Source organism: Zeugodacus cucurbitae, chromosome 6 (genome assembly GCF_028554725.1).
Source record: "Zeugodacus cucurbitae isolate PBARC_wt_2022May chromosome 6, idZeuCucr1.2, whole genome shotgun sequence".
NCBI classification, from domain to species: Eukaryota; Metazoa; Arthropoda; class Insecta; order Diptera; family Tephritidae; genus Zeugodacus; species Zeugodacus cucurbitae.
In genome coordinates this window covers 50,495,015-50,512,890 of record NC_071671.1, presented here as the reverse complement: position 1 = coordinate 50,512,890, position 17,876 = coordinate 50,495,015, and the positions used below count along the sequence as shown (strand labels likewise).

The following is a 17,876-nucleotide window of genomic DNA, read 5'->3' as shown; positions in this document are numbered from 1 at the left end:
GTGCACTTACATATATAACGTCTAATAAAATATCTAGCCTACCTACCAACCAACAAACTGGGTTTAAATAATTGTTATTAAAACAATAAACGAAAAATTTCTAGTAAGAATTGAATAGTATTCAAGATTTTCAAAAAATCATTTTTTTTATCCGATAATTACTTTTCGAGTTATTCTTCATTAAGACCAAATAACTGTTGATTTTCCCAAATATTGTTAATTTTGAAAAAAAAAAACAAAAAAGCTTCGCTCAGGTTTAGGATTATCTATTTATAAAACTAAATTTTCTCATTCGATTGATTTTAGACGAAACTCCAATTACTAATAATTGTCACCGCAAGGGAAAAAATGACTGAAAATTCTAATTTTTTCGTGTCTCTAACTACCCTAAACCCTTAATGGGTAACTACTAATGTTCTGTTTCAATTTGTGATTTGCCATACTACTAAGTTTTTAAATGTCACTATCTGCTATATGAAACGGAACGAAATCTTTTAAAAATCTAACGGAATTTACAAAACACTTTCTATCAATTTCCGTGCTGCCAAAACAGTTTGAACCAACAAATGCATAAGAATATGGATGGTAGAAATTACTTTTTAATTGGGTTGGATACGTACACAACGTCATCATCATCATCATCGTAATCGTAATCATAATCGTCACCATCTTCGGCTTCATCGATGCCGGAACCTTCAGTTTGTCGGCGTTTACGTTGAGCTCTAAAAGGTAAAATATATAGCGGTTAATTTCAATTTTGTTAAATAATTAATAATTAATTAATTATACTTTTAGTTGACATACCGCGCTTTGTAGAGCTTGCGCCAAATGACCCACCAGCCGAACTTTTCGCCCGTTATATTGTCAATAGAATCGTCCTTCATCTGAGCACCTATTTGTTTCATTAGAGGTTCACTCATTGTGAAATATTTGGCACCACAGCCGAGCTGAATGAAAAATAAAACAATAATGAAAAATAATAATAATGTAAAAAGTATAAATTGCAATAAAAAAAAAAACAAAAATTAATTATTTGTATAAAAATATTATAAATATGTATCTATAGCATGACCCTATATAAATAAAATGGACGCATTATCAGCACTATAATTTCTCAATGACTACCAAGTGCCAGTATTGCCACCGTAGTGAAATTCTTAATTTATTTCCTTGCTTACCACAAAGCTAACACGTCCCAGCGGGTGTTTATTATTATTATGGCACTTGTTGTAACCTCTGCGTATTGATTCCTTCTGCATTTCGCTGAGTTCACGTTTTGTTGCTGATTCCATAACGATGAATTCCTAAGAGGCGATGAAAAATGGCGAATCAGTCAACTGTTAATTTTTACACTTCGTGCTTCTTATTAATTTTTATTTTTTATTTCTGACATACAGACATATTTACGTCAATCAATATCTTCTCTTCAACTTACCTTCGGTATGGCGAAGAACTTGGATAGTTTCTCCAGTACTTTGTCCTTTTTATTATCACTCAAATCCGCCCAATCGTGGCTTTTGAGCACTAACGAGAGCACAATTTCGCTGTTTTCCGAGCGACAGCTCGACAATTCCACCGAGTATGGATCATGGCCGTAGTGGATGTGTGCTGGTTCGTCGCGTGGTTCAAGTAATGGAACCTGAAGATATGAAAAGAAAATAATACCAAAATTAATAATTGAAGTGGAAGGAAAAATATTGAGAGAAACTGGATTTTAGAAGAAGCTTTTTAGTATTTTATAAGATTCCTTTATTCGTTCATCACTTTGAACCTTCTAGTCTGTAATAGATAAAACTTTACAATTCCATTCCTACGATCACTTCGACAGTTCTTATGGCAGTCAAGTATACGAAACTAGTACGGATCTAGATTTATATATGTCAGAGATAATCACTTCGAAGCTTTTACCAAAGTATAAAAATTTTACTGTAGTAAGGATCCAGATTTATATATGACAAAGACGATCACTTCGATAGCTTTTTCCGACACTAGTCCGTTGGAAGGGAAATATTGATTGTCAACAGATAGGTCAAACAATAACATTAACGGTCTTAATATTTCCCCGGGATCTAATGTAAGAGAAGTAGGATAGACAGGTTTCTACATAAAAAAAAACTCAGAATAATTGAGGGACAGAAGAAGTATTGAAAGATCTATGAAAAGATGAATGGAATGACACACACTTTTTGCTTGAAAGATTTCTGGTGAATTGAAGCGTGGAACCTGCTGGCATACACATAGCGCTTATGAGTCCTGTTGATAAGTTAAAATATTCATCTGAAGAATGAGAATATATTATATAATTAGTTTCTGAAAGAAACCTTTCTAAGACGATCTCCGGAAAAAAATTTATAAGATTAAGACGAACGGAGACGGGGTTGTACGAGTTTTACTGCAGGATGAAGGTTCTACGAGTATAGCTGTTCTACACAAAAATGGAATTAATTTAGACTATAAGAGATATAATTTTGTGAAGCCAGAATAATTCCCTTATTTAGACGTTAAGACTCGACAAAGCGCCCTGAACTTGCCATAAATTAGCATACGTTTTCTACTTCTATGTTCAATGGTTCACGAAGATGTTCAAAGAAAGTGAGATCAAAGAAATGCTGGCAAAAATTAGGCATTCCGGTGGGAAGTGTTGACGTAATTCCACCACGTCTTCTTTCAGGCAAATTCTTCAGATGGTGGATGAGTAGATGGTCTGATAAATAGATACTATACTATAATAAAATATATGATTGTAGAAATATAATAAAGATGGTCGTCGATGGCGTAGTCTTTTAGCTTGGAATATTTTCTAAAATATGTTTTAATAATTTATACAAGCTCTCTGGAACTTGAAGTTATTGCTTTGCACACAAAGTGTGAAAAGATATATGTATATAATAATGTATACGGCTATAAAACATTAAAACGGCCACGTTATGAAGGGTTAAACCGTATTTGGAGGTTTGAAATGGCGGCAGCTTACACATAAAAAACGAGCGCCTTTTGGGGGTTCGAAGATATTTGCTTCGGTAGTATTGTGTCTTACATCGAGAGTTTCTAATTTTTAATGACCGGAAAGACTTACATATGTAAGTGTTCCAAAAAAGGGTGGAAACATATGCTATAATAATTAATCAATTATGTATGCTGCGGGGTTATAATGCTCGTAAATTTCACGCCGTTTTGGAAGAGCCGAAATATGAAGAGCTTAATGCTGAACGCGTCATACTTTTTTCAGATATAGTTTAAAGAATTGGTTGATAATAAAAAATATATATTTAAACATTTTCCGAGTTTTAAGCATAAGTCTAGTCTTTTTTGAAGACTGTCCAAAGACCAAAAATGGCAGCTTGCTATTATCACCAATTCGGCGAAAGTAATTAAGACAAAAAAGTATTCAAAACTAATAAATCGCCAAATATTTCATAGAATTTATATATATATTTGTATATATGTATGTAAAATAAAACATTAGAGTGCTAAAAGCGTCAATATGCAAATTAATATGTATGTTAATGAGCTCATAATTCGCCAAATGCCAAACGCAAGTGCTACAAAGTGGAGTCATTCAGCGGCAAATAATGAAAGTAAACACTTCTTTGATTGCGACTGTGTATGGAAGAATGGTAGAATAGAAATAAGACTGGAGACACGTTATAGAGAATTGCGAAAAGAACGCAGATTTCACTAAACATGTGTGTGTATGTGTTTGTGGCAATAGCAAAAGCAAGTCACGTCCATTGTGCTAGCAGTCAAGGAACTCATAAGCCATGTTAAGGAGCGGGCGGTGCGTGTAATAAGAGCGTCGTACGTTCAAAACCGGAAACCGGTATGGACCGCTAAAACCGCGAAATCTCTAAATAGTGAATCATTGCTTGGCTTTTAGGTGAAAAGTAGTCAAAGCCAAGTACTTCAGAGCTGACTCAGTTGTGTAGACATGCCGCTTAGGCTTGGCTTGTGGATGAATGTCTTTCTTCTTTCAATTTTGGCGCACCAAAGCGTTGAATCAGCGCTATGTGCGGTTACAGGAAAGATCAGGTGTCGGCAGCAGCACAAGAGATGGTGAAGGTATGAAAGACTATCTACATATATACGTGCATATGTCTATGCAGCAAATGTCAGGTAAATGCGCTCTTCAAATATTACAGCTGTTTACCAACTGCATAGCGCATTCATATACCCGTACAAGAAGTTGACCTTTACCTTTCCGCCGCAACCGGATGGCCGTCCGTAGCTAAGATAAACAATGCGAGATTACAAACTACTGAGTTTTTCGATGTACACCTGTAAATGTTTATTTATATAGAGCAATGGAAAATATGAAAGCGGAAAATGAGAAAAAAATAAAATAATCATTTACAGGGTGAGGCAATCGGTATCAACTACATTTAGACAAGTTCGACAAACTTTGATATTTTATACAGGGTTCTAAATAGATACGAAAATTTATTTTTATATGCCGATAAAAACCATATACAGGGTCTTTCAATTGGTACTGATTGCAATTCCAAAATGATTTAATTCCGCAAATTAAGGAAGAGACTACTTCAAACAGGTATTTCTTAGTTTTTCGTAAAGTTTTGAGTCTACAAAATTATATATAGGGTACTTCAATTCAGACTATGAGAACATGGTCGTACTTTGTAATGATATACAGGAGTTTCCAATTGGTATTGCTTGTAATTTCAAAAGAATTCGAACCCAGGTTAATGATTATTTATTATTTAATTCATAACGATTTGAAATTATATAATTATATATATATATATATATGTATATATATAGGATATTTCAATTGGTACTACATGAAATTATCGAACTTTAAAATCATTTACAGCGTTCATCAGTAGGTACAGTTTAGTTTTAATCAAAAGAGATTGGATATCTACCGAATAATGTATAGGGTGCTTCAAGCAACTACTTAATTCAATTCAAACACTTTCGAACTTATACAATTTGAAACCAGTGCGATATTAAAAATCTCAAAGATCAAATAGTGGCCACTCTATTCGTTGTCCCATTAGCTTTAGAGGGATAGTAGAAGCACCCCATATCTCTTCCAAACCGACTCAACCACCGCTCTACCAATATCTCTTCTGGACCTACTCATCGATCGCTCTGCCAATATCTCTTCCGAACCGACTCATACATCACTCTGCCCACATAATTGCCTAATTTTACTTTCTGACATTTTTCCTGCTCCCGAAGCCTACACATCACAGCGAACATTCGAGAAAGTCACTCGGTTCGAACGGTTCACCTGACCAACGAACCGATGAACCCCAACAGAGGATGTCTAAAATATGATATTACGAGATAGGACCGAAAAGTAATAGAAATCGCGACTAGGTTATTATCTACATTAATTTTAGAGAAGTAGTAGAAGATGCACATATCTCTTCCGAACCGACAACCGACTCATCCATCGCTCTGCCAACATAATCGCGCGATTTTACTTCCTGAGATTTTTTCATGCTCCCGAAACTCAAACAACCCTTCCGGGGAACGTTCAATAAACCTACTAGTTAGTAATTTGGTACATTCCGTAGAGCTCATATGAGCACCGAACCGATGGACGTCCAAAATATGATCTTACAGACCAAAACATCAAAAAGAACTCACAAAATGATTTTGAATTACTATATATATGAGTTTCGAAAGCTATCTGGGGAACGTATTGGATATGTCCTTCATGAAGTTTTGGGTATGCGTGCGCTCCCGAAAAAGTGTGAGTCATATGATTTCTCAACTCAAGAGTTTAATCGCCGTGGTTGAGATCTACTTTGAAGCAAATGACCTTCTACAAGACTACTATCGAAAAGTTCGAAGACCGCTTTAATCAATACAAAATTTTTTAATAATAAAATTCAATTTTGATTAAACAATTTATTTTTCGGAGAAATCTTATGACCTTCTTAACCTGTCTGTTTGTATGTAGTATGTAAGCATATTTTTCAGCGAATGACAAATTATCAATTGAATTTATTAATGTAGAAAAAACATAAAAATTAATTTCTAAATAACAAATTGAAATTCAAAACGTTGGACTTGTCGTACATTCAACTTAATGTCGGCATATATATTTATACATACCTTACACACATATATGATTATATATATATAACAAATCGACCATATGTATCGCATTCATGACAGAACATATTGAATTACTCCTCCAGAAGCCAGAACCCGAAGAACAAGAAGAAGAAGAAGCAGAGCATATGTACAAAAACCAAAAAAGAACAAGGTGCACTTCGATAAAAGAACAAAGAATGTCTTACATTTGGAGGGAAAAAAGCTTTCACAATTAACAAAACCATGTGATGCTACTTTTATTTTAGTTTCACTTGTGTGTCTTGTTCTCAGTGAATTCTCGGCCACCATATTTGATTATGTTGCAATGTACAAACACACACACACACACACAACATACGCATACGAACAGTTGAAACTGAACATAAACAAAACTTGAGCAGTGCAAATATGTAAACATTCAAATGTTTCCCCATCTCCGCGCAGCGCATAGTTCGCTTTTTGACTCCATTACCATTTGGCCACGGACTTGTGTTTGTCTTCGTTTGTAGGTGAGTGTGTGTACATATGGGCATGTAGCCGCAACTGTAGGGTCATTAGACCGCACATTCAAAACTGGTGCGAGGAAATTTTGCTTGAAATTAAAAAAATATTGTTTTATTTTATAACTGATTGTTTGAGAAGGAAAAAACGAAAATAATTGGGGTCTTTTTAGCACAGACCTTTGCTCTCTGAGCGCAATGTGAGAGCGGATATTAGTGCGTACACGCAAAAATCTGTTGTTTTAAAAGAAAATTTTCATCAAAAACTGTTAACTCCGACAAAAAAAAAGAGTCTAGTAGAATTCGAAGACAGTGCCAGAGAGAGAAGAAGAAGAGAAAGTAAGAAAGAAAGCGAGATAATTAGTTTTAAAAGATTGAACCCGTCATATAATACCTCCAAAAACTGAAAATGCTTCTACAAATTTCTTTACCGTTAAGTAATCTGTTATTACCAAGTCCAAAACCTTCTTTGAGAACAAATAAGCTTGGTTTTGTCCATTTTTTTTTTCAAACCACAACCCCTAATTGGCCTTCACGAACTGACTCAAAAACTTGTCTAGAAATATTTTTTTTGTAGTTGCCACTACAGATTTGTTCAGAAATGTGGTCAACATTCTTACTCGATGACTGATAACGGAATATTTACGGTTTTAGAAACCAAAACATGGCTAAGGATTATGTTGTTAAATAACTTATAATCTACGACTCATAGAAAGAAAGAATTACGTCAGTCAGAAGTTATTTAATGTTGATTGGTGACGAATCAAAACTTTGAATCATAGCGGCGGTATCGACAAAAACGAACGAAAACTTTGGTCACATATTAAAATTTTGGACACTATTTTCGACAATTTAATTAAAATGATTAGAGGTTGATGTGCTAAATTTCATATTTAGTTGGGTTCACTGATCGTATGACTTCTTAATGTTCTCAAAGGTATAAACAATTAAGTACACGGGAGTTTTGTATTTGAATAACTCTAAGGCTAATTATAGGGAATGTCTAACTAATGAAAAAATACCCAATATAAAAGCTTGGAGGAATCGACATACATTCATCAAAGACCTTTCCTTGATTTCACTTCCACCTCGGAAAATGTAATAGTCTTCTTTGGTCTTTTATAAAACCTGTGATCTATTCCGAGACGGCTTTTAGACTTTTAGATGTAATTTTTTTGGAGAAGTGGGCGTGGCCCCGCCCTCAAATACGTTTTTTGTGTTTATCTCGCAAATCAATAAAGCTATATAAACCAAACTTTCTGCAGTCGTTTCTTTTAGCCACTTCTTAACGCAGTCCAAAAAGGAAAGAAATCGAATAATTACCACACCCACCTCCCATACAAAGGTTAGGTTGACAAGTAAGGAAGGGCTAAGTTCGGGTGTAACCGAACATTTTATACTCTCGCAATTTATTGATGTAATTTTATAAAGACAACACAATTCGACCCATATATTCGGCATAAAGTTCAATAGAATAACGAAAATCATCATAAATAGTATATGGGGACTGAGGTAATTCCTAAACCAATTTCACTCGTTTTCACCACCAAGATACAACGTATCGAAGACTATACGCTCACTTAATTTAATATTACTTATAATTAGGTATATGGGATCTGGGGGAAGTTATGACCCAATTTTTACCATTTCAGGTACAGAGAGAAACTGTTATAAGAAAAAAATTCAGAGGGAATGAATTACATTAAAATATCTGAGAGATTTACCTATATTTTCGGTGAAAAATTAACCTTAGGCACTGAGTTCTTCATGTTTGATATCAGGGGCCTTGAAAAGTCATGGTTCGATTTTGACAATTTTTCCACAAGTGATGGCACAGCTCAAATACAGTATTTGTGTAAAGTTTTATTCCGCTAGCTTCATTGGTTCCTTATGAATACATTATAAAGTGAACGAATCAGATGGAATTCAAAATTGGGTTATATGGGAAGTAGACGTAGTTGTGAACCGATTTCGCCCATATTCCACCCGTGTCATCAGGGTGTCAAGAAAGTGTTATGTACCGAATTTCATTGAAATCGGTCGAATAGTTCTTGAGATATGGTTTTTGACCCATAAGTGGGCGACGCCACGCCCATTTTCCATTTTGTAAAAAAATCTCAGTGCAGCTTTCTTCTGCCTTTTCTTATGTAAAATTTGGTGTTTCTGACGTTTTTCGTTAGGGAGTTAACCCACTTTTAGTAATTTTCAACCTAACCTTTGTATGGGAGGTGGGCGTGGTTATTATCCGATTTCTTTCATTTTTGGACTGTATAAGGAAATGGCTAAAAGAAACGACTGCAGAAAGTTTGGCTTATATAGCTTTATTGGTTTGCGAGTTATATACAAAAAACCTATTTGGGGGCGGGGTCACACCCACTTTTCCAAAAAAATTACATCCAAATGTGCCCCTCCCTAATGGGATCCTATGTTCCAAATTTCATTTTCATAACTTTATTTATGGCTTAGTTATGACACTGTATAGGTTTTCGGTTTCCTCCATTTTGTGGGCGTGGCAGTGGACCGATTTTGCCCATTTTTGCCCGAAAGCAACCTCCTCAGGGTGCCAAGGAACATGTGTTCCAAGTTTCATTAAGATATCTTAATTTTTACTCAAGTTATCGCTTGCACGGACAGACGGACGGACAGACATCCGGATTTCAAATCTACTCGTCATCCTGATCATTTATGTATATATAACCCCATATCTAACTCTTATATTTCTTGGTGACACAAACAACCGTTATGTGAACAAAACTATGATACTCTGTGCAACAGGTTGCGAGAGTATAAAAATTATTAAAAGTGGGTTAACTCGCATAAGCAATGACAGATAGAAGCTGCACTCCGATTTTTTTACAAAATGGAAAATGGGCGTGGCATCGCCCACTTATGTAATAGTTTCCTTACATCCCAATGATATGTTGTGAAAATAGGCCAAATCGGTTCACAACCACGCCTACTTCCTATATACCAGAACTTTGAAGACGATCTGAATCGTTTACTTTAAAATATATAAAGTAAGCACTAGTGAAGATATCGGTGCAGAACTTTGCACAAATACTACGTTTATAGTGTGGCAGTCCTATATTAGACCTAATATTAGGGTTTCCAACTTTCAATGGACTTTATACAATATATACGACGAATATGTGGGTCAAATCGTGTATTATATAATATAAATAAAGTTAAATAAATAAATTGCGAGAGTATAAAATGTTCGGTTACACCCGAACTTAGCCCTACCTTACTTGTTTAATATTTATTTAAATTGTTTCAGGACGTTCTCTTAAATCCATCTCCAGCAAACGATCCTTCGAGTAAAAATTTTGATATTCGAACTAAAACCGAATGATTTCGCCAGATGAAACGGTTTCTGAGAGAATATACAAATTGAGATGGTAACATTGTCCATCTCCAGATTACACAATTCGAAAGCAGAAAAGTTTCGAAAGTTCATTGTAACTAATTTAACAGTTCTAGAAGTACTGCATTGAAGCGAAGAGGCAACCACGATCAAGAAGAAGGCAATCACGCCAACATTGATTTATGTACATATTTGCAGTCTCTAGTCCTTTAATGTATGTATGTATGATACAACAAAAGCAACAATACATGTCTATTCACTACTTTTCATTTAACTGAGCACTTTGAAGTCTACGCCCTGGGCCTTTACAAGTGTACAATCATTTCAACAAGATCACACATACAAAGATGCGTGCAAACAAACGGAGGTCTATGGATGGTATGTATGTATGTATGTGCATTATGGTGTCATGATTAATGGAACAACATCTGCCTCACCGATTTTCTACGAAACGCGAACGCATTCACTCAGATTACCAATGCTCTTTTTGTTTTTATTCTTTTCTTTCATTATTTTACCTGTCTGCGGTAAAAGTACACAGAGAGAAATTTTTTGGAATAAAAAAAAAACGAAAATAAAAACAAATAAATTCTAGTTATTTATAGAAACACACGCATGAGTCCATACTAGGAAAATTTCACTGTTGCTCATTGACCAAGCTGATACATAGACGGTGATACAAAAGATTACGGTCGATCTACTTTTGCACCCGAAAAGTACTAGTCTCAGTCTTTCAATAGTCCGACCTCTTCTCTCGAGCGATTATTAGAAGTGTAGTCATACATGCAAACACATAGCTATATATATTCATCTTCTACACAGAAAATGATAAAAACCCACGGAAGACCTGATAAGATTACACATAATAGAGACGATAAGAATTGGAAGCGATCAGAAAAAATGTACATAAAAATCTAAATTACTGCACCGAGATTTAATAAAAATTAAAAAGGAATAAATAAATAAGAAATAAAAAATTAATTATCGGAACACAATGTGGTCTTCCAGGTAGGCTTTAATTGGGCAAGAAGCTCCACAACAGAACGCAGAAATGACGCGCATGTGTGATATGTATGTACATATGTGTTAACAAGTTAAACTCCCAAATAGTTTCATGTGCACCGAGAACACGGAAGCTGATTCTTGGAAGCGCACTATAATGCACTTTTATTTATTTATATATTTTTTGGTAATCAACAAACAAACAAACACACAAACATAGCACAAACAAACATAAACAATTATAAAGCTATTAGCCTGTTTCTATTGTACGTATGTATGTAGACGTTTGATGTTGCACCAGCGTTTGCGCTAAAACGCAATAGAGATGTAAATCTGTAGAAACACCCATACCTGGACATAGAAGTGTCTACACTGCATACTCGTATGTAAATGCACGTACGCATATCTAACAGCATAACTTCGTTAGTAAATATACAGTGTGCGACAAGAGTATGTATACTTTTAATATTTTATTTCAGAAATAATTTTTTTTTTCAGAAGTAATTGTAAGCCACATTTGCTGATGTCTTTTTAGCAACTAACCACGATAACTCGAGTAGAAACTGGAATATCATGAAGAAAATCTTGTAATACCAAAATTCTTTGATAAGTTAAATCATCTTTCCTATAACGGTACTTTTTTACGATATCTATTTTGCAATTTATTGATGTAGTTACCGTTATTGATAATTTTGTTTAGCTTAAGGAATGCGACTACCTTACCAGTCCATTACAGAACTCTTTTGCTCTCTTTATATAAATGCAACGGAATCGGTACCCATCGGTCAACGCTCACTACTGTCTTTAATAACCCAAACTGACTTTTTTGTGAGATTAATTTGAGAACTTTGTGACACGTTTTATTCTTCTCACAATTCGTGTATTTTCACCATGAGTTGTTGTAGTAGAAGCATAAAATGTTGCCAGTTGTTGTTGTTGTTGTTATTCGCAATTTTTATTAATTTAGGGAATTCAACCAACTCGTCAATACTATGTTCTGCTCCTTTAAACCCTACCTGTCCCGATTACAGTTACGTATACTTAATTGACAGCAGATCGAACGTCTGAAAATTTCGGTGTCTGCGGCTTAATAGATTGGACTATCTTGTCTTCGGTCACGTCCAGCTTTCACATATCGGTGTTAAGAAGATACAATTGAATCGACAAAAGGATGTTTCTATTAATTGATAGGAGTGACATTTTTCTGATACTATGAACTTATTCTTGTGAGTTTTGCCTTCAATGCCTGACCACAAACCTCTCGAGAATCGCGCCAGAATAGATATAGAATATATATATATATAACAGATTTTTAAGAAATTTTAAACAACGCCGTCTTAAAGCAAACTATCGGGGAAACCTACTTTTTGTGGGCAAAACTGTAAATTTGTAAATCTAACGGTACATAAATTTTTACGAAAATAAATTTTTCTAACTCAGCATTTTTTATACTCTCGCAACAAATGTTGCTAAAGAGAGTATTATAGTTTTGTTCACATAACGGTTGTTTGTAACAGCTAAAACTAAACGAGTTAGATATAGGGTTATATATACCAAAGTGATCAGGGTGAGGAGTGGAGTTCAAATCCGAATGTCTGTCTGTCCGTCCGTCCGTCCGTCCGTCCGTCTGTGCAAGCTGTAACTTGAGTAAAAATTAAGATATCTTGATGAAACTTGGCACACTTATTTCTTGGCACCATAGGAAGGTTGCTTTCGAAAATGAGCAAAATCGGACCACTGCCACGCCCACAAAATGGCGAAAACCGAAAACACATAAAGTGCCATAACTAAGCCATAAATAAAGCTATGGAAATAAAATTTGATATGAAGGATCGCACTATGAAGGGGCATATTTGGATGTAATTTTTTTGGGGAAGTGAGCGTGGCCCCGCCCCCTATTAAGTTTTTTGTACATATCTCACAAACCAAAAAAGCTATATAAACCAAACTTTCTGCAGTCGATTCTCTTACGTACCCCACCACACGCCATAAAAAAAGTTGAAATCGAATAATAACCACGCCCACCTCCCATACAAAGGTTAGGTTGAAAATTACTAAAAGTGGGTTAACTCAGTAACGAAAAACGCCAGAAATACTAAATTTCACATAAGAAATGGCAGATGAAACCTGCACTCAGATTTTTTTATAAAATGGAAAATGGGCGTGGCATGTTATGGGTCAAAAACCATATCTCAGGAACTACTCTACCGATTTCAATGAAACTTGGTTTGTAGTAGTTTCCTTACATCCCAATAGTATGTTGTGAGAATAGGTCAAATCGTTTCACAACCACGCCTACTTCCTATATACCAGAACTTTGAAGACGATCTGAATCGTTTACTTTACAATATATAAAGTAAGCACTAGTGAAGATATCGGGGCAGAACTTTGCACAAATACTATGTTTATAGTGTGGCAGCGCCATTCTAAAAATCTCCGAAATCGGACCATAGGTTTTCAAGGCCCCATGAGGACCTCGGTGCTTCTAACCTAATATTAGGGTTTCCAACTTTCAATGGACTTTATACAATATATATGATGAATATGTGGGTCAAATTGTGTATTATATAATATTAATAAAGTTAAATAAATTGCGAGAGTATAAAATGTTCGGTTACACCCGAACTTAGCCCTTCCTTACTTGTTAATGATGGATTTTTCGAATATAAATACGAGGGCTGCTATATACATATATTTCTGGCTTAGGCAACACTAAGTGTTGCCAGGTGCAATCTGACATTTCCATTGGAAAGTTTGACATTGTTTACCATAACATCACTCAGAATGTTTTGTCATTTAATCGTGAATTGTTTTATTTACAGGGAATTAAAAAATTCATCTCGGCCAAAAAATGGAATTAACTCGTGAACATTTTCGTGCGATCATTTTTCACAACTTTCGAGGTGGATTATCGCGACAAGAGTGCATCGATTAACTAAAATCTTTGTATGGCTATGAAGCACCATCCTATAGCACTGTGAAAAACTGGTACAACGAATTCAATCGTGGCCGACGCTCGCTCAAAGAATTCCGTGAAGGTCGTCCAAAAACAGCCGTTGTGCCAGAAAACATCGATGCCGTACGTGAACTGATAATGCAAGACCGTCATGTAACATACCTTCAGATAGAGGTATACCTATGCATTTCTCCCACCAGCATACATTCGATATTGCATGAACACCTGGCCGTAAAAAAGGTTTGTTCTCGTTGGATCCCGCACAATTTGACAATCGCTCAAAAAAAGGCTCAAAAAAGTGCTTCGAAAATTGGTTTGAGCGCATGCAAAAGTGTATAAATCTTGATGGAGAGTATTTTGAAAAACAATAAAACTATTTTCATTGATAAATATTCCTATTTTCATTATTAGGCCAGAAATATATATGTTTCTGAAAGGCGTATACATAACTTTAGCACACACTGTGGCTCCACATGAATGAGCCAAAACCAACGCCTTCAGAGCTAATGAATGAGAAATGTGCCTTCAGAGCGATAACGGCGCGGCAAATTACACAGAACAATCACTTAGCTATATGTGTTCGAGTACATACCTGCGAGTCGTTAAAGTTGAAATCACGCTCCGCGCGTACAGAGGCCAAGCAGGCGAGTCCGAAAAGCAGCAGCAGCGTTGACGCTTTGCTTGATAACGTTAAATCAAATTTTGGCATTCGACGCATATTTACGCTGTTATTGTTTGCTGCAAAGCGATATGAGTAGAGGTGGGGGAGAGGTGGTGTTGCCACACTCCTGGAAACTGAAAACTGGTTAAGTGTGCGTTGCACTGCAATGTTATTGGTGCGCGTTTAAAGGTTTGCCGAAAATTATTTTGGGCAAAATTATTGAAAAAATTATATTTGTTAATAAATTAAAACACTGTGATCTCCAAATTCTGTTGTGGATTAGAGGAATTTGGCGTCGATTTGAGTCGTTTTGAGACAATTCGTAATTGCTTTAGCTGTGCTCATGCGTTCGTTTGTGGATTTTATCTGCAAAGAATGTGGAAAATAATGAAAGAATTAATGACAAAGTACAAACAGTCACTATATATGAGTATATAAGATAAATATAGTTATCCACATATAGTTAGAGATACATGGGTTGGCTCATCGCTTAATTACTAACCGAAATTTCACAGAAAAGAAAAATATTGCCCAAAAATAAAGTTGAGCAAATATCTGCACAGCTGTGCTTACATAAGCTTACGCACCTAAATACCATGCACACACACGCACACAACCAAACAGATCGGCGCACATACACATCAAATGGCAGCGCCAAGCATATTAGATTGCTCATGGTTATTCGATAATTCTGTCGCTAAGCCCGTCGTGTTGTGTTTTCGCTATTTGCTCATCCATTTTTGATGTGATTTTACCGACTTCGCCGCCATTTGGTTGGATTTGTTTTAACTTCTATCGCCAAAAGTCACTTAGTGCGATTATTTAGCGGGTATTTGCCTGCTGAGAAGGCAGAGGGAAGGCTGTGTGGTGAACAAATATAAACATACAGTCATATGTGTGCCTAAAGTTCCAAAATTGAGAAAAATCAATCAATAACACTATTTGTATAGTACAGTGCAAAACAAATGCAAAGGTGATAAATATTAGAGTTTTTTTAAGTATTGAGTTTACTTATTTTCGTGATCTTTTTTTATTTATCTCACAAATAAGATGCACTTTTTTTTGCTTTTAGGTTAGCTTATGACCATATTTTAGTCAATCTCGGTTATCAAATTAACTTAGTTTCGAGGTCACTGCCTAAAATTTTATCAATTATTAAAATCATCTTACTACCTTTAGGGAAGTTCAACTGTATTGTATCCGTCAGTTAAAGGGTTAGTCGTTTAAGGGTTAGTTCGAGCCTTATTTTCACAGTCAGGCGTTTATAGTTATTTAACCCTACCAATGACCGAGTAAGAATGCCAAATCAATATAAAATATCAGCATTCGACCGCCGAACATATTGCACCCAATGCATTTGCTTTATTTGTGTGCCTTTGTTGTGTTCTGAATAATCCCAAAGCCTTTCAGAAAGTTTTCTGACATTTTTTGTAAAAAGAACTCTGGTTTGTAATATGGCTTTCGTGAGTCTCAAAATATCAATTATCTCTCGAGTTTTCTTAAATATGTATTACTAATGCATTTACAACACTTCATATAGCACTGATTTGAAAAAACTCGCTAAGTAGCCATTCTGTTCAATAGCCTATTTAAACTTTTCGAAGAAAAATATAGGGTTAGTTCCCGTAGTAGCAAATCGATAGTATGATAAGGTTTTCACACAGCATTATTAGAATAGACATGAAAGAGATTTTGAAAAAGATCGTTTTTTGTTGAAATCGGTTACATCGAAGATCATTTAAAAAAAACTTCAAGAAATATTAAAAAAAAACTATTTTACAAGTTAAGAAGGCAGTTCCCTATATTTTGCACAACATTGTATACATAATTAACTTGTCATATATAATTAATTTGACATTGTTAGGTCTTATAACAAATAATATAATCGTTTATATTAATAAGAATATCAGAAATTTATTTGACAGTTAGCACCTTTTCCTATATTAGTATCTAAGTATGTATGGAAGCTAACACGATTTCTTATAGAATACGCATTTTTTATATTATAAATTGTCTACATATACATATTAATATATATTTTTATGTATGACATGACATAAATTAAATTACGAAAAATACAAAGAAAGAAATCAAAAGTGTTTAAATTTAGAACCAGTAATGTGAAATTAAAAAAAAAACTTCGAACAATTTCGCACCAATTTTGGTATTCGTGTCAGTAGCTGACAGCACAACTTTACAAAGTGTGACAATAAACACTCCATTCCACACCGAAGGGCCACACACACCAACGGAAATGATTTCATTACAACTGTTCGTATGTAAATGTAATTAATGCGTTATTCAACACTACAAAACACACGATTACTACCGACTTATTTACATATTGACAATACAAAGTGACATAATGGCGCTTAGCAGTGGGTCAGAACTGATTATCATTAAGCACTTGAGTCATAGGCATAACTATTGTTGGAACAACTGTAAATATACCATACGCGGAGTCTATTCGATTACATAGCACTGGTGGTAATGTGGGGCCTCTGATAGATAGAAACGGCTCTTGTTGGAACTCATAACGCAGCACGATTCACTTGTAGCTGAGCACAGAGAACTTTTATACGATTTGTGTGTTCTTTTGGCACTTGCTTAGGTAAAAAACAAGCCTATAAGTTAATGAATCTGTAATCCTGATACTGAAAGTTCTGAAATCTTCGACGAAATATTGATAAAAAAACACTCTGTCTAAAAAAAGAAACAGCTTTGAAACACCCTTAGCGTCTCGCATGGAAATTATAACAAATTGGAGTCGTAAAACTCTCCACAACTAAGTTGATTAATAATAAAAATCATATTAAAATGAATTAATGTGAAAACCGTGAACTGAAAACCCCTTTTTCGTAACACCAAATAAAATTGTTTTTATTACAGTTACATATTTACACACTTATTTATATATTCATTCCGCTTTTAATGTTGACTAAGCTCAAAAATCTAAAACGCGCTGACCAACGATGCTGCTGTTGCCGCTTAGCACCAGAACGACAGACACAAATGCACGAGTATTAATGACTTTGACATCATTTCAATTAGCATATGATTAACATCGAGTTTCAATGTTCTTGTTCGCCTCATGTTCGTAAACAAAGGCTTTCGCTTTCATTTCGTAGCCGTTCATGAATTGAAGAGGCTTAATTTTGTTGACTCGTTTTTTTTGTTATTGTAAAATCGTATTTACATAGAATGAAATGCATTATATACAAATACTTGTACAAATATATACTATGTTAATATGTAAATTGGAATTGAGACTGTCACACTTATACTCTAATTATTGCCCGATTTATTAGGTAATTTCAAAGCACAATT

General features: G+C 34.9%; 1 protein-coding gene across 6 annotated transcripts in view; it reads right to left on the bottom strand.

Annotated features, from left to right (window-relative positions):
* Positions 1-17,876, bottom strand: part of LOC105214529 (dystroglycan 1) — a 67,305-nt gene that overhangs the window by 15,479 nt on the left and 33,950 nt on the right. For 3 of the 6 annotated variants that reach the window (XM_054234609.1, XM_054234611.1, XM_054234612.1), the window contains exons 2-6: positions 14,481-14,915; positions 1,436-1,639; positions 1,179-1,304; positions 805-947; positions 597-722 (exon numbers count right to left, since the gene is read on the bottom strand). In XM_054234609.1, the coding sequence (XP_054090584.1) occupies positions 597-722; positions 805-947; positions 1,179-1,304; positions 1,436-1,639; positions 14,481-14,606 (725 nt within the window). In that variant the 5' untranslated portion in view covers positions 14,607-14,915. The remainder of the gene's footprint in view (positions 1-596; positions 723-804; positions 948-1,178; positions 1,305-1,435; positions 1,640-14,480; positions 14,916-17,876) is intronic. The other 3 variants (XM_054234610.1, XM_054234613.1, XM_054234615.1) reach the window with 1 other exon arrangement.